At 42.8% G+C, this 19,000-nt stretch overlaps 1 protein-coding gene and 1 long non-coding RNA gene across 3 annotated transcripts in view; both read left to right on the top strand.

Moving 5' to 3' along the window:
- Nucleotides 1-5,135: 5,135 nt before the first annotated feature.
- LOC128808305 (uncharacterized) lies at nt 5,136-8,118 on the top strand. Its single transcript, XR_008437433.1, has 2 exons — nt 5,136-5,502; nt 6,335-8,118. It is a non-coding gene; the product is annotated as an uncharacterized LOC128808305 (long non-coding RNA).
- Nucleotides 8,119-16,476: 8,358 nt separating this feature from the next.
- The window catches only part of UNC79 (unc-79 homolog, NALCN channel complex subunit), a 106,244-nt gene continuing 103,720 nt past the window's right edge, over nt 16,477-19,000 (top strand). For both annotated transcript variants that reach the window (XM_053979214.1, XM_053979213.1), the window contains exon 1: nt 16,477-16,540. In XM_053979214.1, coding sequence (XP_053835189.1) covers nt 16,519-16,540 — 22 coding nt within the window. In that variant the 5' untranslated portion in view covers nt 16,477-16,518. The remainder of the gene's footprint in view (nt 16,541-19,000) is intronic.

Here is a 19,000-nt window from a genome sequence, read left to right as displayed (position 1 = left end):
AGAAATACCCATTCTCATTGATTAATATGGATACTGATAGATCCATGCAGAGAGCCCACACCAATTGTGAAAACCTTGTTTGATTTTCTGAGCCCAGGACTAGTCAGGCATTGATTTGGGCTATCATATGTCACTACTTAACCACGTTGTCTTTGTTAGGAGCACAGCCTCTCTTAAAGTCAGTAGAGAAAGAAGGCAATATGCATTGTAGATTCAGATTTTAAGTGCACACTGGTAGAAAGGGAAGATCTATATAATTAAAGAAATCAAAAACAATGATAGAAAGAATTTATGGTGTCCATGCTCCTAACTTTGATATCTCGATAAACTCTGGGGGATGAATTCACTGGAGACAGGAGCTGAAAGGAAGGACACTATTAATATTTTTTTTTCCTTTAAAATCAAAACAGCTGTAGAATTATGAACAAGTACTCTTGTATGTTTGTGTTCAAGGACATGAGAATTAATCATCTGTTTTTCTTAGAAGGATTATGTTAAAGGAATATGTGCTTTCATTTTTTTTTCTGCTCAGAAACAACCTGTACAATATCAAATACTCAGGAAATACTCAAGGCAAAATGCTATCTATAATTAGTTTGTAAATGGTTTGTTTATTCAAAACACAGTGATGACTTTAGTGTTATTGAGGCAGCTTGGGCAATGCTCTTGAGCAATATGTATTCTGGATTATTAACATGCAGCATCTGATCTCAGCATTTGATTCTTCTCTCTGATACATTCTAGAAATTCAGGAGAAACTTCACTCAAGTTTCTCCTCTCCGAAAGGGGCGCGGGGCTGAGCTCTGCGGTCCCCAGGCGGTGGTGTGCGCCCTGCAGAGGCACAAACGCCCAGGTCGCGCCTCGGGGACGCACGGGTTACCCTGCCCGGGGGGTCCATTCACCTTGGCCAAGTCCCATTGCTGCATTAACAAAAATTATCCAACCTTTTCTTCTGCAGGTGCTTTCCGTACAGCTTAAAGAAGTGTTCCACTAAGGTTCAGAAAGAAAAGGTCATGAATTTATGTTATATCTCGTCTAGATTGTGTCTATTGCGAAGCATGTTGTTCTGTATCTGAAGAAGCAGCTCACAGTAGAATCGCCACCAAATCCTCTCTATTCTACTATAATTATTATTGAGTTGCAATTTATGGAAAAAATATTACTGATATCAGGCATATTTATAAATGTCAAATGTATTTAATTTTATTGAAGGCAGTTTAAAAAAATGTGTCCAAGTAGTAGAAATAGAATTTATTTTCTTCCAAATATGAAACTTATGCAGGGCAAGCTAAAATGTTAGAAATTTCTCATTACAAGAAAATAAACCCCAACCTTCAACAACCTTCATGGTAATTATAGTTACTTCATTTTTAAATTAAATTCTTACATTTCACCATAGTTCTACAGGTTAAATACCACCATCAGTACAATTGTCCTGAAGTTATGTTGCTGTAAGAGCTGTGTTTTGAATTCTTCTGTATTTTGATGCATCTTTAATATTTTATGGCAATGATAGGTCAGAAACTTGTTCATTCCTACTGAAATGTTTTCTTCTGTGAAAAAGCAAAGACAATCACAAATAGTCTTTCAAATATAACATCAAGAGATTTATTTGTGGGAATATTATTATAGACAGACCAGGGAAAAAAATCCAAAAAACCACCAATGGTTAAAAATTCTCTCTCCAGTAATGTCATTGGAGTCATTTTGTCAGGACTGTGCATCTGAACATTCGTGATAATGAATGATAATTTTCAGAGAAGTTTCAACATGTGTTTAGTTGTGTATGTTCTATTCTCTTTAAAGTAAGGATTTCAATGTTTATATCTAGGGAGGGTTAACAATTCTCTGTGCAGCAGGCTTGGTTCATCTGAGGAGATGATATTCTGCAACCAAGTACCATGGAAAATATGACCCAGCATTAACTTCCTCCACACTCAACTCACCTTTTTAAATAAAATAAACAAGTGGCCTCACACAGAAATCAAACTGCTGAAGCAGCCTTACACTGTAATCTACAACCTTTCCCCAGGAGCAAATGAGGGAGAAAATGAGCTACAAATCAGGGGGTCGTGCTGTCTCTATGTTAATTGAAAGTGCTCTGCACTGGCACTAATGGGAATGTTATTACCTGTATCACTACCAGTGGCTGGAGAAGCTGCCCTAGGACCTGCCCTCCCAGCTAAGGTGTGAGGAAATGGTTCTAGCTAGTGAACAAGGGACCTCATCAATTCAATAGCAAATTATTCCAATGACAGCAGTCTAAAGAGCAAATACTCTTCAAAGCAGGGCTCTGAAAGAGTGAAGGAGCAAGGAACCACTCTGTGGGATTTGGGAAAATCCCACATATGCTGGGAAAAATACAGAATGTATTTTTATGGTAGCCAAGAAGAAGAAAGTACCTGGATAAGCTGTGCCAGGAGAGCTTTGAAGTCCTCCTGCCATTCTGAAGGGACCAATAACAAATCTAGGAACAGCAAAAGGCTTTTCAAATCTAAACTTAATGTGAGAAAACTAATGTTCACAAGTGGTGTATGAGTGCTATCTGAAGGGTTGGCAATGCAAGTATGGAGGAGGCTGGAGCAGGCTGAGCATCCCCAGGCACTGAATGAGACAGACTGAGTGAGGAACAAAAGGGCCAGTGCTGAGCCAAGAGCAGCTGAGCCTTTTGGGGGACCCTTTTGACAAATATTGTTCAGTGCCATGTGAAAATAGCAGTGGTCTGGCTGTCAGTGCCAGGGTGCAGCACTGTTCTGAGCAGGGGCTGTGGTAATGGGGAAGAGTGGTTTGGATTTACAGCTCAGTTCCTGGAAGGTGTGTGAACCAAATACATGCAGGAAACGCCAAGATGACCACAGCTCACAGCTGAAGTGCAAAAAAATCGATTTATTCCAGTATTTCACTGGCTGGAGGATTCCAAAATCAAAGAAAAACACATATGATGCTAAGCTCATTTTATTGGGGGCAAAGTGTGGCTAGGCCTGAGTCCTGTATTACAGAAAAAAAGGGGTCCTGGGCAAGCACAAATCTTCCCAGGTTGTGTTTTACAATCTCTGAGCTTCTTATCTCCCTTACCCCTTATGAAAAGGCCACCAGCCTGTCTGAAGAATGCTGTTATGTTTTTTTAACAACACTTTGTTGTCTGGGTGAGAAAGCTCTTCTGTGGCAGACAGAAAACAACCCAAATTGAACACAAATACATGAATTTTCTCACACTGAGAAAAATATCTCCCAGGTGCGAGGTTGGTCTTTGAGTTAAAACAGTGCTAGCAACAACTTACTTTCCTCTCTCTTTGCCAAGCTTCCATTTTTAACCCTTTCAACTCCATGGAAAATTTGATAGAAAAATTATATTTCATTTTCTAGTGAATGTTCAGAAAGCTGAAAAATAAGTGCCAAGCATGGCAAGATTAATTAGAGGCACTGTTGCTATTGTAGGACAGTGCTTAACTTCATTTTAATACAGGAATTAATGCTAGAGTAGTCTGAGCAGGAGCTAGAAAGGAGAATCTCAGCATAAATTTATGAAGTTTCCAATCCTCACAACTGTAGAGAAGAAGTCAATGTAGAGAACATGGGATACAAAAGCAAATACTTGATAACAAGTAGCAGAACTCAAACCCTATTATTTTAAAATATCATGTATCATATATCTAAGACAATCTCTTGCTGTTAGAGGGTCTGTCACAGGAAGTTTGGTTGCTTAGGGTTATCCACCATGTGCTTAGCTGCTATTGCCTCAGCTGATGAATGTAAATCAGTCTTTTGCTTTCTGGTTACTTTAGACACATCTTTCAGACATATTTATTTCTGGATAAGTTCTCTATCTGTTACAGACAGGGAGGATATTTAGTGTTTGGGGAGAATTGACAGGGAAAAAACTTGTCTCGTTCTCCATAAAATCAAGCTATTAAATTTACCAAGATAACAAAACCATGGCTCTGGCAAATAACATGCCAGGTATGTCTGTTTAACCACTGATCCACCACTGTTTGTTTGTGTAGACTTCTAACTCTTTGCTCTTCACACCTTGCTAACATATTCTGGACATTGTCAAAATCCCCTCATGGTGAGGCTCTCCCCACCATCAGTGTCTTGGAAAGTGAGCTTCAACGGTGTACTCTGATGAGAAGCCTAGAGAAGGATGCTATAGTTATGTGATTCAGGATTTGATAATTAAAAGCAGGAGAAAGCACAGCAAAAATTAATAAAATGTATTTAGAAATGAGTAGGGAATCTAATAAATCACCTGTTTACTGCAGCTGAGTAAAAATCTTCATGTCTGCATATAATGGGCATAGAATTCATCTATCAAAAATGTCCATACTGGAAATGGCACAGTCCATAGCTGAGGGGAGGATTATTTACTTCCCTGCCTCTCCACCTCTGAGTGCACGAGTAACACATTTTAAACAGATATGCACAGACTGTCAGATGTCTGATTGCTGTGGCTGAAAGCTGACTAGCTATAAACCAGCCCCAGTTTACAAGAGTTGCTTAATTAGCACGGTGCTTGTTCCTGGGCTAACAGCTCCTGAGCTTGGGCTTAGTGCCATGGCACTGTAGCTCTCCAGTTCTGCATGCAGAGGAGTAGACATGTCCATCTCTGTGTCTGCCCAGCTACTTGTGTGCTTAAAAAATCTCCTACCAGAAATGCTGATAACATTTTTCTGCGTCTGCCTGTTACCCTATCACACATTTTGCTTTGATCCTGAACTCAGGCAGGTGACTCCACATTTCCCTGCTGTGGAAGGCTGCTTTCTCAGCAGGGAAGCCTCACAGCTCCACTGTACACATGGATTAATGATGGTTTGGGTGGAGTGTGCAAGAAGGAGATATTCTCTGCAGTGGGAGCAGGGAAGTATTTTATTCAAGGTACTGGTCGTTTATGGGTCAGTTTCTCAAATGAATGTAGTAAGTGAGCTGTAAACAGGAATTCCAGAGAGTGTTTAATTGGGGTGCAAGCAATTTGTGTGGAGACACATATGCATAGGGGAAAAAAGACTTTTAAGGTTCTTGTAGATGGGAAGACAGACAGCTTTCTCCATTTTGCTCACGGCATGAGCAGCAGAGACAGACTCCTCCCACCGCCGGGGCTCAGCAGCACAACCCAGTCAGGCCGTGGGAGGCGGCTGCGCATCCCCAGGTGCGCCTCTCCCGCCAGCGGGCACAGACACCTCCTGCTGCTGCTGACCCGGGAACTGGCTTCGTGCTTCTTGCACCCAGCTTAAAAACGAAGGGACTTGACTGTCAAGCAGTCTTCACTGAAGAGAATTCAGCATTCTACAGGCTTTGAGCAATAGGAAATAACAAAGGGCTGAGAAATTCCCGGCAGCAGTAGTCACTGTTAGTCAGGCTATCCCAGCTGTGCTCTCTCCTCCCCGGGCTGGAATAATGGGCCCTGTAATGCATTGTGGATCCCGACTCTTCTGCTTCAGGTCTGCCACTTGGAGCAGTCGCTGGATCCACAGCTTCCCACCTGAGGACAAAGTGGGACTGCTGGTGAGTTCTGTCTTTGAGCCTTTCTTTTTTTTTTTCTCATGCAAGCCTATCTTCTTGGAAGAGCTTTCTTTTTAATATAGAAAATGTTTGTTTTCTTCATCCCAACTAGAAGCCATCTCTCCCCAGGAACTTCCTCCACTCCTCAAAGAAGTTTGTCTCTTCCCACTTCCTAGAAGGGAATTTTGTGCCTGAGAGGAAGGGAATGCTGTCGTAGCATCCTAGAGAAACAAGTCACAAAATCCATTTCTGTGGGGTGCCTTTTATAATCTTTGATTATAGTCCCCAGCACAAATATTCCAGCATGTGATTATAGAAGACCAACTAAATTTATTTAACTAAAAATTCAGCAGCAACTCTCTGCCCTATTGTGTCACCTCCCAGTGTTGGTGAATACCCAATACTCTTTTATCTGCACAGTGGTAAACTGTGCTACTGTAACTATTAAGCCAATAATACAGTTTCTACAAAGATTTTATTTTTAAAAAGCTCAAGAAATAGGCACAAAATGTACTGAATCTGCAGGAAAATAAGACATTTGTCTAATATATTTTAATGTGCCTTTTATTGTTTTAAATGTGTCTTGTATAAGCATGTTGGTGCATGGAATAGACTAAGATACTTTTCTTTCCACCTGCCATAGATTGCTAGTGCTTTTAGTTCAAACATGTAAAACAATCCTCTGTGGATTATTTTTCATTTAGAATCTGTCACATCTCTGGAATTATAGCTGCAGAAGTTCAATAATACCACATAATTTGCTTGGCAATGGACATCTTAGTTTGGGAGCATTTCAATTTGTTTAGCTTTATTTAACCTTGTTTCTTTAATTTAGGAGACAATAATTGGATTCTCAGCATTTTCACTGGCAGTTCTTGGACCAGCTGGATGGTTCCTGTGCCACCTTTCAAGCTATAAAAAGAAATAGAAAACATACCTTCAAAATTAAGATATAAAGGCTACAATAAACTGTAATACTCCAAACTTGGACTCTCTTGAAAGTCCCCATTCCCACACTGTCATCCACCCCATGGGCCAGGTCCCAGAAAGCTTTTGCAGGTACTGTAGAACTGGACCCAGATGTACAATGGTGTAAGGATACAAAATAGTGGCAGGTCTGCTCTGCCATCATTGCTGCTTTGGACCAGTCTGGATCTGCCATCAGGTACTGTGAGAAGTGGAAGATCAATGAGGAGGACTGTAAACATGCTCAAGTGATTTGCAGTTTGGCTGTTGAAAAACACATATATCATACTGATTGTTGTTTGACCTTGTGTTTTGGACAAGTAGAACGTCTGTGTCTAGGAAACATAGGCCTGTGGTAGACTTAGAGGCACCCTATCAAACATGCTTGAGAATCCTGCCCTCCTGGGAGCAAGATAGAAGCACAGTGGTAATTTATACTTGTGTGAATCCCTGAAATACAGGAAAAAGCAGCAGGCTGGCTGATCCTCCACCACGGACCAAGCTTTGCAGTGCCTGTGTTCCCATTTGTGTGCCTTTCCTGTCTGCTGCTTTGGTGATCCCTGGTTCATGAGGTCACAAAAATAAATTTTTTCTTTGCCTTTCATCCACGGTTTTGTCATTGTTCCTGCATCCTTTCTGCACCAGGTACCATCAAAATTTAAAGTAAATAAATGGGGAAATATACAGAGAAAAAGAAAAATATAGTCATCTCATGCTAAACCTCTGAGAATTTAGGACTAATTTCTTGAGCTTTTCTCTTTAATCTTTACACGTGTTCTTTTGGTATGTTCCTCTTCCACCAGGATAAATGTTTTTCTGCAGGTCATGATTGTCAGGTATTTCAATTTATTTTCAGTTTTTAGGTTAATATTTTTGAGAGATTTTCCCATGATTGCTATTTGCAATTACTGTGATAAATACTTCGAAGTATAGACTAAATTTGAGAAAAGTGCAGTAAATAACACTTGTTATGCCACATTACATGTGTAATAAAAGAATGTTGTCTAATAATTTCAAGTCTGTCTTGCAAGAAAATACAAATTATGAACCTTTTGTGATGCTTAAGTATCAGCAGAATATCATTTAAAATTCCATTAAGTCGTTTGTAATATCTAATGTGAGAACAAATTCTGAAAGTAGGGCTGTGAATGTGTGAAAGTGTTGTACTTGCTGTACTTCTAAAGTATGATTTTCAAATAAATGGTCTGAGTTCCCTTCGGCCTTGTAACCATGACTGAAGTTTTCAGAGTGAGAATGGAAACATTTATCCTGAGTGTTTAAAGAAAGTCATACTGACTTCTTTTTTTCCAAGAAATGATAGCTTTGTCCCTTAGTTGAACAGTCTGATGTGAAAGCCCAGTTGTGTATGTGGAAAGTTTCCCACATATTTGAATGAGTGTTGGATATGTGCCTGCATTCCTGGAATCCAGAGAAAAAGCAATGCCAGTAACTGAAAGGCACTTGGACAAGCAATCTGAAGCTTTGCTCCTGCACACTGTGAGTGCACCCTTTGGAATAATAAGGCTACTTTGCAGAATCTTTTGTAAAAATCAGCTTTGAACATTTCAATGTATCTGTTTGTCCTGTATCTGATTTCATCATCCTTCTCTCACCTAGTAATGCTTAAATAAATCAGGAAGATATTGCATTTCAGTTGTTGTACTTGCCCTCTTAAATTATGGCAATGAGTAATAAGATTGCCTGGTTATAATACGTACTCGGGGGATGGGAGTAAAGCACTGACAATTGTGTTGGATGAAATGAGGTAACAGATATACAGGGATGTTTCTATTGAAGCAGTGATAATTTTTAGTATCTACTTACCTGAAGAGCTACTTAAAATTTAAGTGGTTTTTGCAAATACATTTTTTTTCAGATTTTCAGTCCACTTCAAGCATTTCTTCCTAAAAGTACTAATGATTACATTTTACAGGAATTTAAAAATTCTTCAGTTTTCATATAGCTCTCTTTACTAATTGCAAATGGATCTTTAACCCTGAGACTGGAAGCTCTGGGGAATGTGGTGCATAGAAAACCAAGATGAAAATGAGAGAAGCCAGGTCATTGTAGGCACCTTTATTGCTGTTAGTGTGGTATGAATGAGCTTGTACTCTTCATTAAGTGCAAGGGTGTTTATTTATTAGTCTAAACCAGCCACAGTTCAGCTAGAACTGAGCTGATATATGCAGCCAGTAGTGCCCAGGGCTCTGGCTCCAACAGCTGTTTTTTTCCTCAGGCTTCCTACAGCTGCCTAAGGTGTTTGGTGAAAATGGTTGGTAGGTTTGTCATTTCACAGCAGTGACCCTACCTGCTCCCTGAATGATGCTGAGTTCTGTGTGTACACATCAGTGGAGTCCTTGCAAAGAAAGGCAAGAGACTCCCTCCTGTAATTCCACAGATGGGGAGCACCAAACATGAAATGCTTGCCCAAGGTAAGGCTACAGGGTAGCAGGAGGTGGAAACAGAGCTGAAGGATGGTTCCCTGCCATGCTTCTCATGGTCAGTGGTTTGCATTTCTTGCAGATGGGGCCAAAGCTGGTTTTAAGCTGAATATAAGTAGTAGCAAAGGTAACACATACCTAAGGGTAAGTGGCTGAAGCCTGTTCTTCCATAGGAACACAAGTAGCAGCCATTCCAGGTAAGGCAGAAGATCTTGTATTGAACTAAACTTCGTAACACTTACATGCTTTGTGATTATGGTGATGTGCTGCAGTGTACTCATAGTAAAATACTCATAGTTCTGAGTAAGTGGAAGTGTCTTTCAGCCACTCTGCTGTCTCTTCTTAAGAATGGGTGCTCTGGATGAGTTTATACTTAAATTAAGAGGCCAAGCAGTGTTCAGCTTATGGTCCATAAACACCCTGGGTCTGCAAAAAGTAGTTGGGGAATATTAGGCAATTGTCAGGAGGCCTGAATTTGCAATAGATAGGACAATTTGTAAGGATCTACAGATGAGAAAAATACATTCCCATGTGAAGTGCAGCAGCTTTCCTACAGGCTGCTTTAGGAGTGTCCCATTTCTGTCAATTTAGTTCACTTTTTGTTTCCACCAAGGTTCCTGTCTCTGATAGACCACACTTTATTTCGTCTTAGGTTACTCCTAGATTCCTGTGTGGAGCAAACCATTTTGGAGGAGAGACTAGACAGATTGCTGGCTCCTAGGGAGACAGCCTTCAAATGCAGGAGCAAGGTCAGTCAGCTTTAGTTGTTACTGAGCCAGGGTCTTGACCCTGACATGGGTCACAAACTTGGTACAGGTGCGGTAAAACACCAAGGACATCAGCAGCATTGAGTGTCACATGCTTTCTCCTAACTTCCTTGTGGAAAGTCTCATGCCTTCTTTTGCCCTCTGTAACTGTTTTTGCCCAGCAGAAACCTCTTACAAATGTTTTTACTTGAGTGTAGAAATACTAAAGCAAAGTAAGTGTCTGTTTTTCTTGATTTCTCTGTTCATTTCTTTGCCTTTGGGCCATGATGCTGCAATAGGTTTAAGAAGGCAGTATTTTGACACTTGTCATTCTGATTCCTGAAGCATTACTGGCACTACAATGTGCTTTTATTTTAGCCATGTAGGTAGGTGGTATAGTCAATTCTGCACAAGCCTGATATTAAAGGTAAGAAAAAAACCCAGCTGTTTGCAGGGGAGATATAATTCAGCTAGGGTGGTGCTAATTTTCACAAACTTGGCATGTTAGCTGTCACAAAGACTGTGCCTCTTAGAGCAGTATATCCAGTCTCTGATTTTATAATAGTCTTAGTGCATGCTTATCAAATTTGTGCTAATTCTTTATGCAGGTCACCATGTATTTCTCAAACTCCACTGCTATGGCAACAAATTAAGTATTTTGTTCACTTAGAGGCTAATGACATTACTCTAGAAGAGAAATTGAGGGCATTTATCAGAAATTTTTACAGTGACAGATGCTGACAAATGTAATAATAAAGCAAACATCCACAGACTTAGTTGACGTAATTATCAGAATAAGAGGCAAATTTCAATTTTGTTAGTACAATCAAATAACCAGTGTATTTCTTAACAATGTTTTGTTTTCCCAAAATCTTAATTCTTCTAAATTGGGGAAAGAAAAAACAAATATCAACATCACAATCTGGCTACTCTGTTGGAAACACAGTACTAGCAATGAGACACAGAACCCTTTACTGCTCCATCTCTCACTTTAAAGCAGCCCAAGTCCGTGATGACTGAAATGAATTTGTCACATGCCAGATGGCATAACTGATACGGGTCGGTGGCTTTGGCCAAGCTTCTGGTCACATTATGATCACTTCTGCCATTACTGCCAACTGGTTCTCTATTCTGTTCTAATTTTCTACCCTATCCAAATGCCTATCCTACTCTACACCTTCCTTCTCAGAATAGTTGCTTTCCTGCTCTCCCACAGGAGGAAGGTTGGGTTGGTATTTTTTTCTGTACATAGTGCTGTGTGATAGTACCACTAAAGGATATTTTCCTTGCATTTTTAAGTCTCAGCACAGAGGCTAAAATTGGGTATCTTCACCTCAGAAGAAATTCTTTCCCTGCACAAGACTATACAAGCTGTCAGTAATATTGTGTTACTTTTGTGCAGACATGATTTTCTGTGAGCAAGAAGAGGTGCTTTCCCTGCTCACTGTCTCTTGGCTCATGCTGGTTGACCCAGGTGTCAGAGCCCTGAGGAACTGCTCCAGGATATGTGCTGTAGCTTATCTGAGTTAAGCCTAACTGCTCAGTTTAATCCCAGATAGACTTTTTTCTCAAGCAATTATATATTTTACAGTCATTCATGAGGATTAATTCTTACATAGAGCAAAGATTTAGAGACAAATTTAATTTCATATGATATAACTATTGCTGTGAAATACACTCATCTGAGCCTGAGGGACTCCATCTGCTGTTTGAATCTGACAGGGAGGAGGTTGGTCCCTATGCAGGAGCTGTTCAGGGGCTCCAGTTCCATACCAAGACCCTTTCATTGGCATTAGTTTAGCTTTGTAAGTATTCAGAAAGCACCATGTAGACTGAAAAATCCTGAGAGCCAGAGAAACCTGCCTCTTCCTGCTTCAGTTCACTCTGTGTTTGGCTTTTCTTATTTCAATTACCCTTGCCTCCTTCCATGCCACTGCCTTCAATTCAGATAGGCTTGTAGATATTAAAGGAAAAATTTGAGACATTTCAAACTTGTCCCCACCTCTACTGCAGTTTTTAATATTCCTATCACAATGCAGGTATTGATAATCTCCTGCCAAAAGTGGTGAGGAAGTTTAAATAATTGAGGTATTGGCTTAAAAGAAATGAAATTGGAAGCTAGCTTTTTTTTGTGTTTTGATAAAACTTACAAAGCACTTAGGTGCTTTGCCTCTCATTCTTGCCTCTTGTTCAGGCATTGAAATCCTCATTTGTGTCAAGCAATGTTTATATTGCATTGGAGTCTTTGAATATGTCAGGCAAGAACTAGTTTTTATTTAAAATGCAAATAGAGACCCATGTAATTACATGACTCAGGATGCCAAGCCTTTAAGGAAAACACCATGAGAATGTTTTAAGTGTTGGTAACAGTGAACATGTCTGGATACAGATGTGCAGCTATATATCTGTGTAAACTGATGCAATGATTTATTTTTATACATGCATCAATTCACTTCAATTTATGAACAGTTTAATAAATTTTCTGTATATGATTCAAGGTAGGAAGGCTTAGGATTTGTATTTTTCAGAAAGGATTACCTTTCTAAAAGTAGATTTGCTAATGCTTGGAGATTTTAAAAAAGGGAACAACACTAGATTTTGTGTCTTTTTGGAGCTGAATACTTGAAAATGTAAGTCAAAGTGACAATAGTCACATGAATAGTGACTTCGGCTCTTGATTACTTCTTTTCTCCTTACAGGAGCAAATGTCATTGATTTATTCCTGAATTATATTGTAACTACAGTACACACTCTTAGGCAAAACTTAGTTTTAACTAAGCCAGCACAATTCACAGAAACAATATGCTCCAAATCCCTTCCACACCTTATCTACCTTATCCCGCAAAAGCCACATTTCAAAACAACCAGACATACACAAGTCCATGGGATGTGATAGGATGCACTCACAAGTGCTGAGGGAGTTGGCCAATGGCACTGTAAGGCTGATTTTTATCATCTTTTAAAAAGGCCAAAGCAACTGGGAGAGTCCTGAGAAATAGAAGAAAGCAAGAGTCACTCCTATTTTCAAGAAGGACAAGCAGAAGTATCTGGGAAATTATAGGTCATTTATCTTCACCTTGGTCCATGGGAAGACGATGAAGAAAATAATCCTGTAATTCACTTCCAAAGACATGAAGGACAGAAGGGTTATTTGGAGTAGTCAATGTGCATTTGCAAAGGGAAAACCATGCCTGACTGGCTTGATAGCCTTCTGCAACAAAATTACTAACTCGGTGTAGGAGGAGAAAGCAGTGAAAGTTTATCTTTAGCAAGACTTTTATCAATGTTTTCCATTACATCAGGAAAGACAAAGTAACGAAATATGGACCAGGCAAATTGACAATGATGTGAATTGAAAAGTGGCCAAACAAATTGCCAGGCTCAGAGGGTTGTGCTCAGGGGCAAAAAGTCCAGCTGGAAACCAGTGCTGCACTGCAGGGGTCAACCCTGGGCCAGTGCTGTTTCATGTCTCTGCCCGTGACCCAGATGATGGGATGCCCTCTGCAGATGATGCAAAACTGGGAGAAGCAGTTGATACACCAGCAGATGAAGGCTGTGCTGCCATTCAAATGTGTCTTGAGAGCTTGGAGATGTGGGCCAACATGAGTCTCATGAAGTTCAACATGTTAAAATCCAAATCATGCATGTCAGAGGGAATAACTAAGCACCAGTACAGGCTGGGGCTGAGCAGCTGAAAAGCAGCTCTGCAAAGAGTGGCATGGGGGTCCCGGTAGACGCCAAGTTGACTGTGAGCCAGCAATGAGCCTGCATGGCAAGAAGGCCAACAGAACCCTGGGCTGCAGTAGGAATAGCATGGCCAGCAGGTCAACTGAGGTGTTTATACTGCTCTACTTGGCACTGGTTAGACCTGACTGGAGTTCTGTGTCTGGTTCTGGACTCACCAGTACAAGAAAGACATGAATATACTGGAGTAAGTTGAGGGAAGGACTAAGTGATGAAGAGACTGGAGCACCTGTCATATAAAAGGCTGCTGAGAGAACTGGGACTGTTTAGCACCAAAGTCAAAGGTTTGGCGTGGGGAATGGGTCTTGTCAGTGTGTACAAATACCTTCGGAGAGAGAATAAGAAGATGGAACCACACTTTTCTCAGTGGAGCTCAGTGACAGGACCACAGGCAATTGGCACAAACTGGAATACAAGAAGAAAAAGCTTTCTACTGTGAGGATAGTCAAGCCTTTGAACAAGTTGCTTAGAGAAGTTGTGGTGTCTTCATGCTTGCAGATATTTGAAACTTGGCTGGACATGGCCCTGAGCAATTTGCTCTAGCTGACCTTGCTTTGAGCAGGGAAGTTAGAGTAGACAATCTCCAGAGAGTCTTTCCAACCTCAAAGATTCCATGATTCTGTAAAATTTCCACTCATGAACTCAGAAAGTAGCATTTATTCTTTCGTTTTCATCAGTTGGTGTGTAAATTTTCCACTCCCCATTCATTTGATGTTAAAAATATATTCTTTCATTAATGATTTGTGGGCTTTAAGATGCCTGCAGCTTTTATGTGTTCTCTTAACTGAGTGTGTGCAGAGGAAAAACCATATGGACATAAACCTTAGCTGCTTAAAATGGTTTCCAGTGGAGCACTGAACCCATTTTGTTAGGCATATTCATGAGGATCTTGCTGAGAAACTATGACTTTGGTTCAGCCCAAAGACTCGAGAAATTAATTCCCAGAGTACCACATTTCTATATTTGCTCCTTAATGACATTTGTTCACAATATAAAGCATGAGTCTCTATACTTGAATTAACAAACTAGGCAAGTATTAAATTGTTTGACTGAACAACAGACTACTTGTATTGGATTTATTTAGGGTTTAGACATTGTTTAGACAATGCAGAAGGACTCATAAGCAATAAATTGTTTACCATGTACCTGAAATACATACTGTACTATGTAGGACCTTGTTCAGTAAATGCAGGCATAGCTGCAATTTTCAGACCCTTAAACCAGAGAAGAAATTTTATATGAGAAATTGAATTAATATTTTCTCAGGGAACTCCTGCTTTATCAACCTGAGTGTTTTTAATAAGCTCACCACTCTGGTATTTGAACACTTGGTATAATTTAAAGATACTTATGGAAGCTCAGTTCCCCTCAGTGCAGAGTTCCCTATTGTTCTGTAATGAGCAATAAAGCAGTTCAGATTGATTTGTTGCATCAACAGACAGAAATTCAAAGATGAAACCTGTCTTCGATATCTTATTTCAATGAAGTGTGAAAGCCATTTGTGTGTATATTCATCACTTATGCTCCATGTTGTGAGACATAGGGCTGGGGGAAGCAGGTTTGTAGCACCACATGACCTCTCTGGGCACTTCACTAAATAAAGCTTCTAATAAAAGAAAAAGCTTAAACATTTACTCTCAAATATTTGAATGTAAAAGAGAAAACACTGGTATAAGCTGGCTTCTCTCTGTCTTTGGGGCTCACAAGCAGCAGGGAATGTGGAAAGATATATGGCCTCCAGTAAGATCTCTGTTTTGTACCTAATTAAGAAACATTGGTGTTGAAGAAACATTGCCCATGCAGTATTTTTAGAAAATTTCTTTCAGGAAAAAAGTGAACCAGTTAATGCCAGTGAACAGCATCTGCCCCTTCACTGTGTTTCATAGCACTGAATGTGCATTGTCCCCAAATCAGGGCAGCAGTAATTTGGAGGCACTGCCTTGTATGATGAATAACAAAACATACCTATTTTCCTCCACCTCCACAGCGCAGTTCTCTTTGGCTGCCACAGTCTTACTTATCTTACACAGCCCAGCATTTTGAGGACAGTATGTTGCAATGGACTTTTTTGTGTGTAAACATCATGACTCCCATGCCCTGGCTGATGAAATACTGCTGCTTCCACATAGCTTTTTCAGAGGTGTGAGGATCTGAAAAACTGTTATGGAAAGCTTCAGAAAAGAAACACATAGCTCACTGTTAATTTCTGACACCTCATAAGGTCAAGTCAGGACGATGAGGAAGCTGACAGGATGCACAGCACTGAAATAATTTCTCTTGGAGCAAATTACTTTCATTGTTATTACTGTACTCCCACCACAATTGGACAAAAATCTTTTCATCCCACTGTCGTCCTGGGGCAGTGACTATGGTTGGGATCTGGTGAAGGAGAGGGACACAGTCGGGGCTGAGCGCAGCCCTTGTCTCCTCGGGAAAGGCACGGCGGCCCCGAGGTGCTTGGTGCACGGCCGAAACAGATGGGGAAAGCCGGCCCAGAGGCACCTGAGTGCCCGCCCGCCTGGGGTACAGCTGGAGCCCAGGGGTCGAAGGGAGAAGTACGCAAGGGAACAACGGTCCTGTTCCATGCCAAGGATCACACGGATCCACAGCACAGCTCCTGGCAGTGCCACCACCGCTGTCCTCGCTCAGTGCAGCTCCCGGGGAACCGCCCGCGGGGCCGGGCGAGGGCACCGCCAGCCCCTCCGCAGCCCCGGCCACCCTGGCGGCCCCGGGGCCACCGCCGACGCTTATCAGGGTCTTCCGGCTCGGCAGCTCCCAGCTCGACGTTGTGACAAGCTCGGCGGGGCCACAGCCCCGCTGGGGCAGGTGCCCCAGGAGCGCCCCGGCGCCAGCTAGCCTCCCCCTCCGCATCACATCCCATCGCACCCCAAGCCCCATGTTCCCCGTCCCGTTTCCCACACCGTCCCTCCTGAGGATGCTGTTTGCCGCGGCCGCCAGGCGTGCTGCCCCTTTAAGCGCGCTCCCGCCCGGTCCCGCCCGCCCGCCGCTCCCCGGCCCGCAGCCCTGCGGCACCGGCAGCGGCACCGGCACGGGCACCGGCAGCTCCATCGCGGCCGGGGGCCGGCGCTCCGCGGCGCCGAGGGGCAGAGCGGGGCGGCAGCATGTCCACCAAGGCGGAGCAGTGTGAGTGGGGCCGGGCGGGCTCCGGGCCGGGGTCCGTCCGAGGGGAGGGGAGCGGGGCCGGGGGCGCCGTCCCGCCGATGGCGCTGCCCCGCCGCCGCCCGCCCGCCGCCCCGGCGGGGCAGCGCTGCCTGGGCTCCTGCCGCGGTCTGCGGCGGCCGCCAGCAGGCGGTGCAGGGGGAGGGGGCTGCCGGCGTTCTGGCTCTTTCTGTCGGAGCCGCCGCCAGTGCTGGTGGCCGCAGCCCCCGGAGCTCCTCGCCGTTCGGGCGGCCAGCTCGGGGCGGCGGCAAAGGCAGCGCCGGGGAGCCGACGGGGGAAATGAGGGATCGGGGGCGAGAGTTAGTATTGAGGCCGCCGGCTTCGCCCCCCGCCCCACGGCGGGAGCGGTCCAGCCTGCCCCGTCTGCCAGCGCTGCGCCGTGTCCCAAAGGATGCAGCCACTTGCGAGAGCAGAGGTGACGCACGCGTCGCCACCTTGCAGGTGGTCTTGCAGTGAGATGGAGCGAGCAGAGTCGTGCTGTTGTTCTTGCTCGGGCCGCTCACCTTTCGGGTGAATGTAGGCTGGGTGTTTGTGTCTTGCCTACAGGCCACCTGCCACAGTGCCCGGTCCCAGCAGGATTCCCCCAGGTGCTGGCATCCCCCTGCCCGCGGCCAGCGTGCCTCTGCGTGGTCACGGGTGTTGGAACCACCATGTTGGCTAGAGCTGATCAGAGCATGAGTAGATGACATGGTGGTTGGGGTACCTGCATCTGGGCTGTGGAAATGCTCCCCACTGTTGTTGCTCACGACACCTGGTTTGTCTGCAAGAGCCCTGATGGGATGCTGAAAAGAAAATACTGGGGTAGTCGAGCTCGTCACCCATGTCAAAGCTACTTTCTTGCCTGATACAGTGTCATGGTTATGAGCAGGCAGACTGTGACCAGGAGGTTGGATTGATGTTTGTCATGATGACGTGATGTGATTTGACACTTTGCATGCTCAGACTTGCTCTCTTCTTCCTCCAGGTCACTGAGAAGGATCCTTGTGTTTATATATGCTTATGCTGAACAGATCTAACAAAAAGAATACCTGTATATTTTTTTTCCTGTTAAGGTTTACTGCTTATTTACGGTGATGGATGATCTTGCTTTAAAAATATTATACAGATGTTAATTTATTGCTGTAAAGATGGAGTTCTAGCCTCTTAACTAGAGACACAATGTTCTGATGTGCAGGAGCCCTGAACTGTGCAATGTTTGGATCTGTACTGTTCTGTTGTTGCTGCCATCCCCACCTTGCACCTGAGTTCTGTAATTCTTTCTTCTTTCGTGTGATACTTACACATTAATTGCACTTCCTTCACACTGCCATGTGGAAGAATTTGTGCTACTTTTTGTCCTAGCACCGGCTATGGCATTTTCTTTTCTATTCTGCCTTCTCTGCTCCTCTATTCCTAATGCTTTTGGCCTGCTCTGTTTGAGCTTCTCTTACGTATTTTATCCATGGCTGTTTTTTCTTTTCATCCCTTTGTACTTCTCAAGACACTGCATCTAGGCTGCTATGTCCCTATTGCTCTCTATTTTAAGATTTACTTAGGGTCCAGATTTCAGATCTTTCTGCCTTCTAATGTTCCTTTTTGTGATACTCTAGGAAGAGAATTTGGTTAGTGGACATATCCTGTACATTCTAACCTGCTGAATGTATTTTTTTACCAAGGCTGCTTCCCTGACTAATTCTTATGGCATTACCAAATGTCTTTGTCTCTACATAACTTCAAGATTTTCTCACCAGCAGTTTTTGAGTAATGGACTCTGACAAGGATGTGTTGGTGTGCATACATCACTACCAGTCAAACTTTCAAACCCCAGCTGTTGCTGTTGTTGCTTCTGCCCTCACTGAGTGACAGGCAAGAACCAGAATGTCTTGGGAAGAACTCAAGTTACAAGTCATAATGGATTCTCAGTTTACCAGAACATCAGTGAAACACTGCGACTGAGGAATCACTGATTGGAACAGAAGATATGCTGGTCTAAATATGAATCCCACAGCTCTTGGGCAGGTTCTATGAACAACAGGTAAAATGGTGTCATTCTGGAGGTTGACTGGAGAAGCTGCTCTTTTTTGTGACCACACACATCTTGTATTGCATACCAGATATATTGACAGTGACTTTGATCACTTTACTCTTTGCAGCATGCCTGAGATGTTCTGTTGTATTCAAAGAAAATTAATTCTTTTTCACCTTAAAAAGCAGTAATTGGTGTTTAGTTGTGGTAAGTAACGTCCTGGCAATGCCTGATGCCTGCTCAGTTCCCCTCCAAAACAGTGGAGCAACCAAGGCCATCTTTGAGGACTCTTAATGGTTTCACTCTCGGTTCAGTCAATGCTTACACAGGGGCTGAGGAGTTTAGTGAAGTCTGTGTAGATGCTAGAGAGATACCTATTTGGTTTTTGTGATGACCCTATGAGGGTGGCCAAGTGCTTC

The sequence above is a fragment of the Vidua macroura genome, chromosome 6 (assembly GCF_024509145.1).
Source record: "Vidua macroura isolate BioBank_ID:100142 chromosome 6, ASM2450914v1, whole genome shotgun sequence".
NCBI lineage: Eukaryota > Metazoa > Chordata > Aves > Passeriformes > Viduidae > Vidua > Vidua macroura.
The sequence above is the reverse complement of the archived record's forward strand: the minus strand, read 5'-3'. Positions and strand labels throughout refer to the sequence as shown.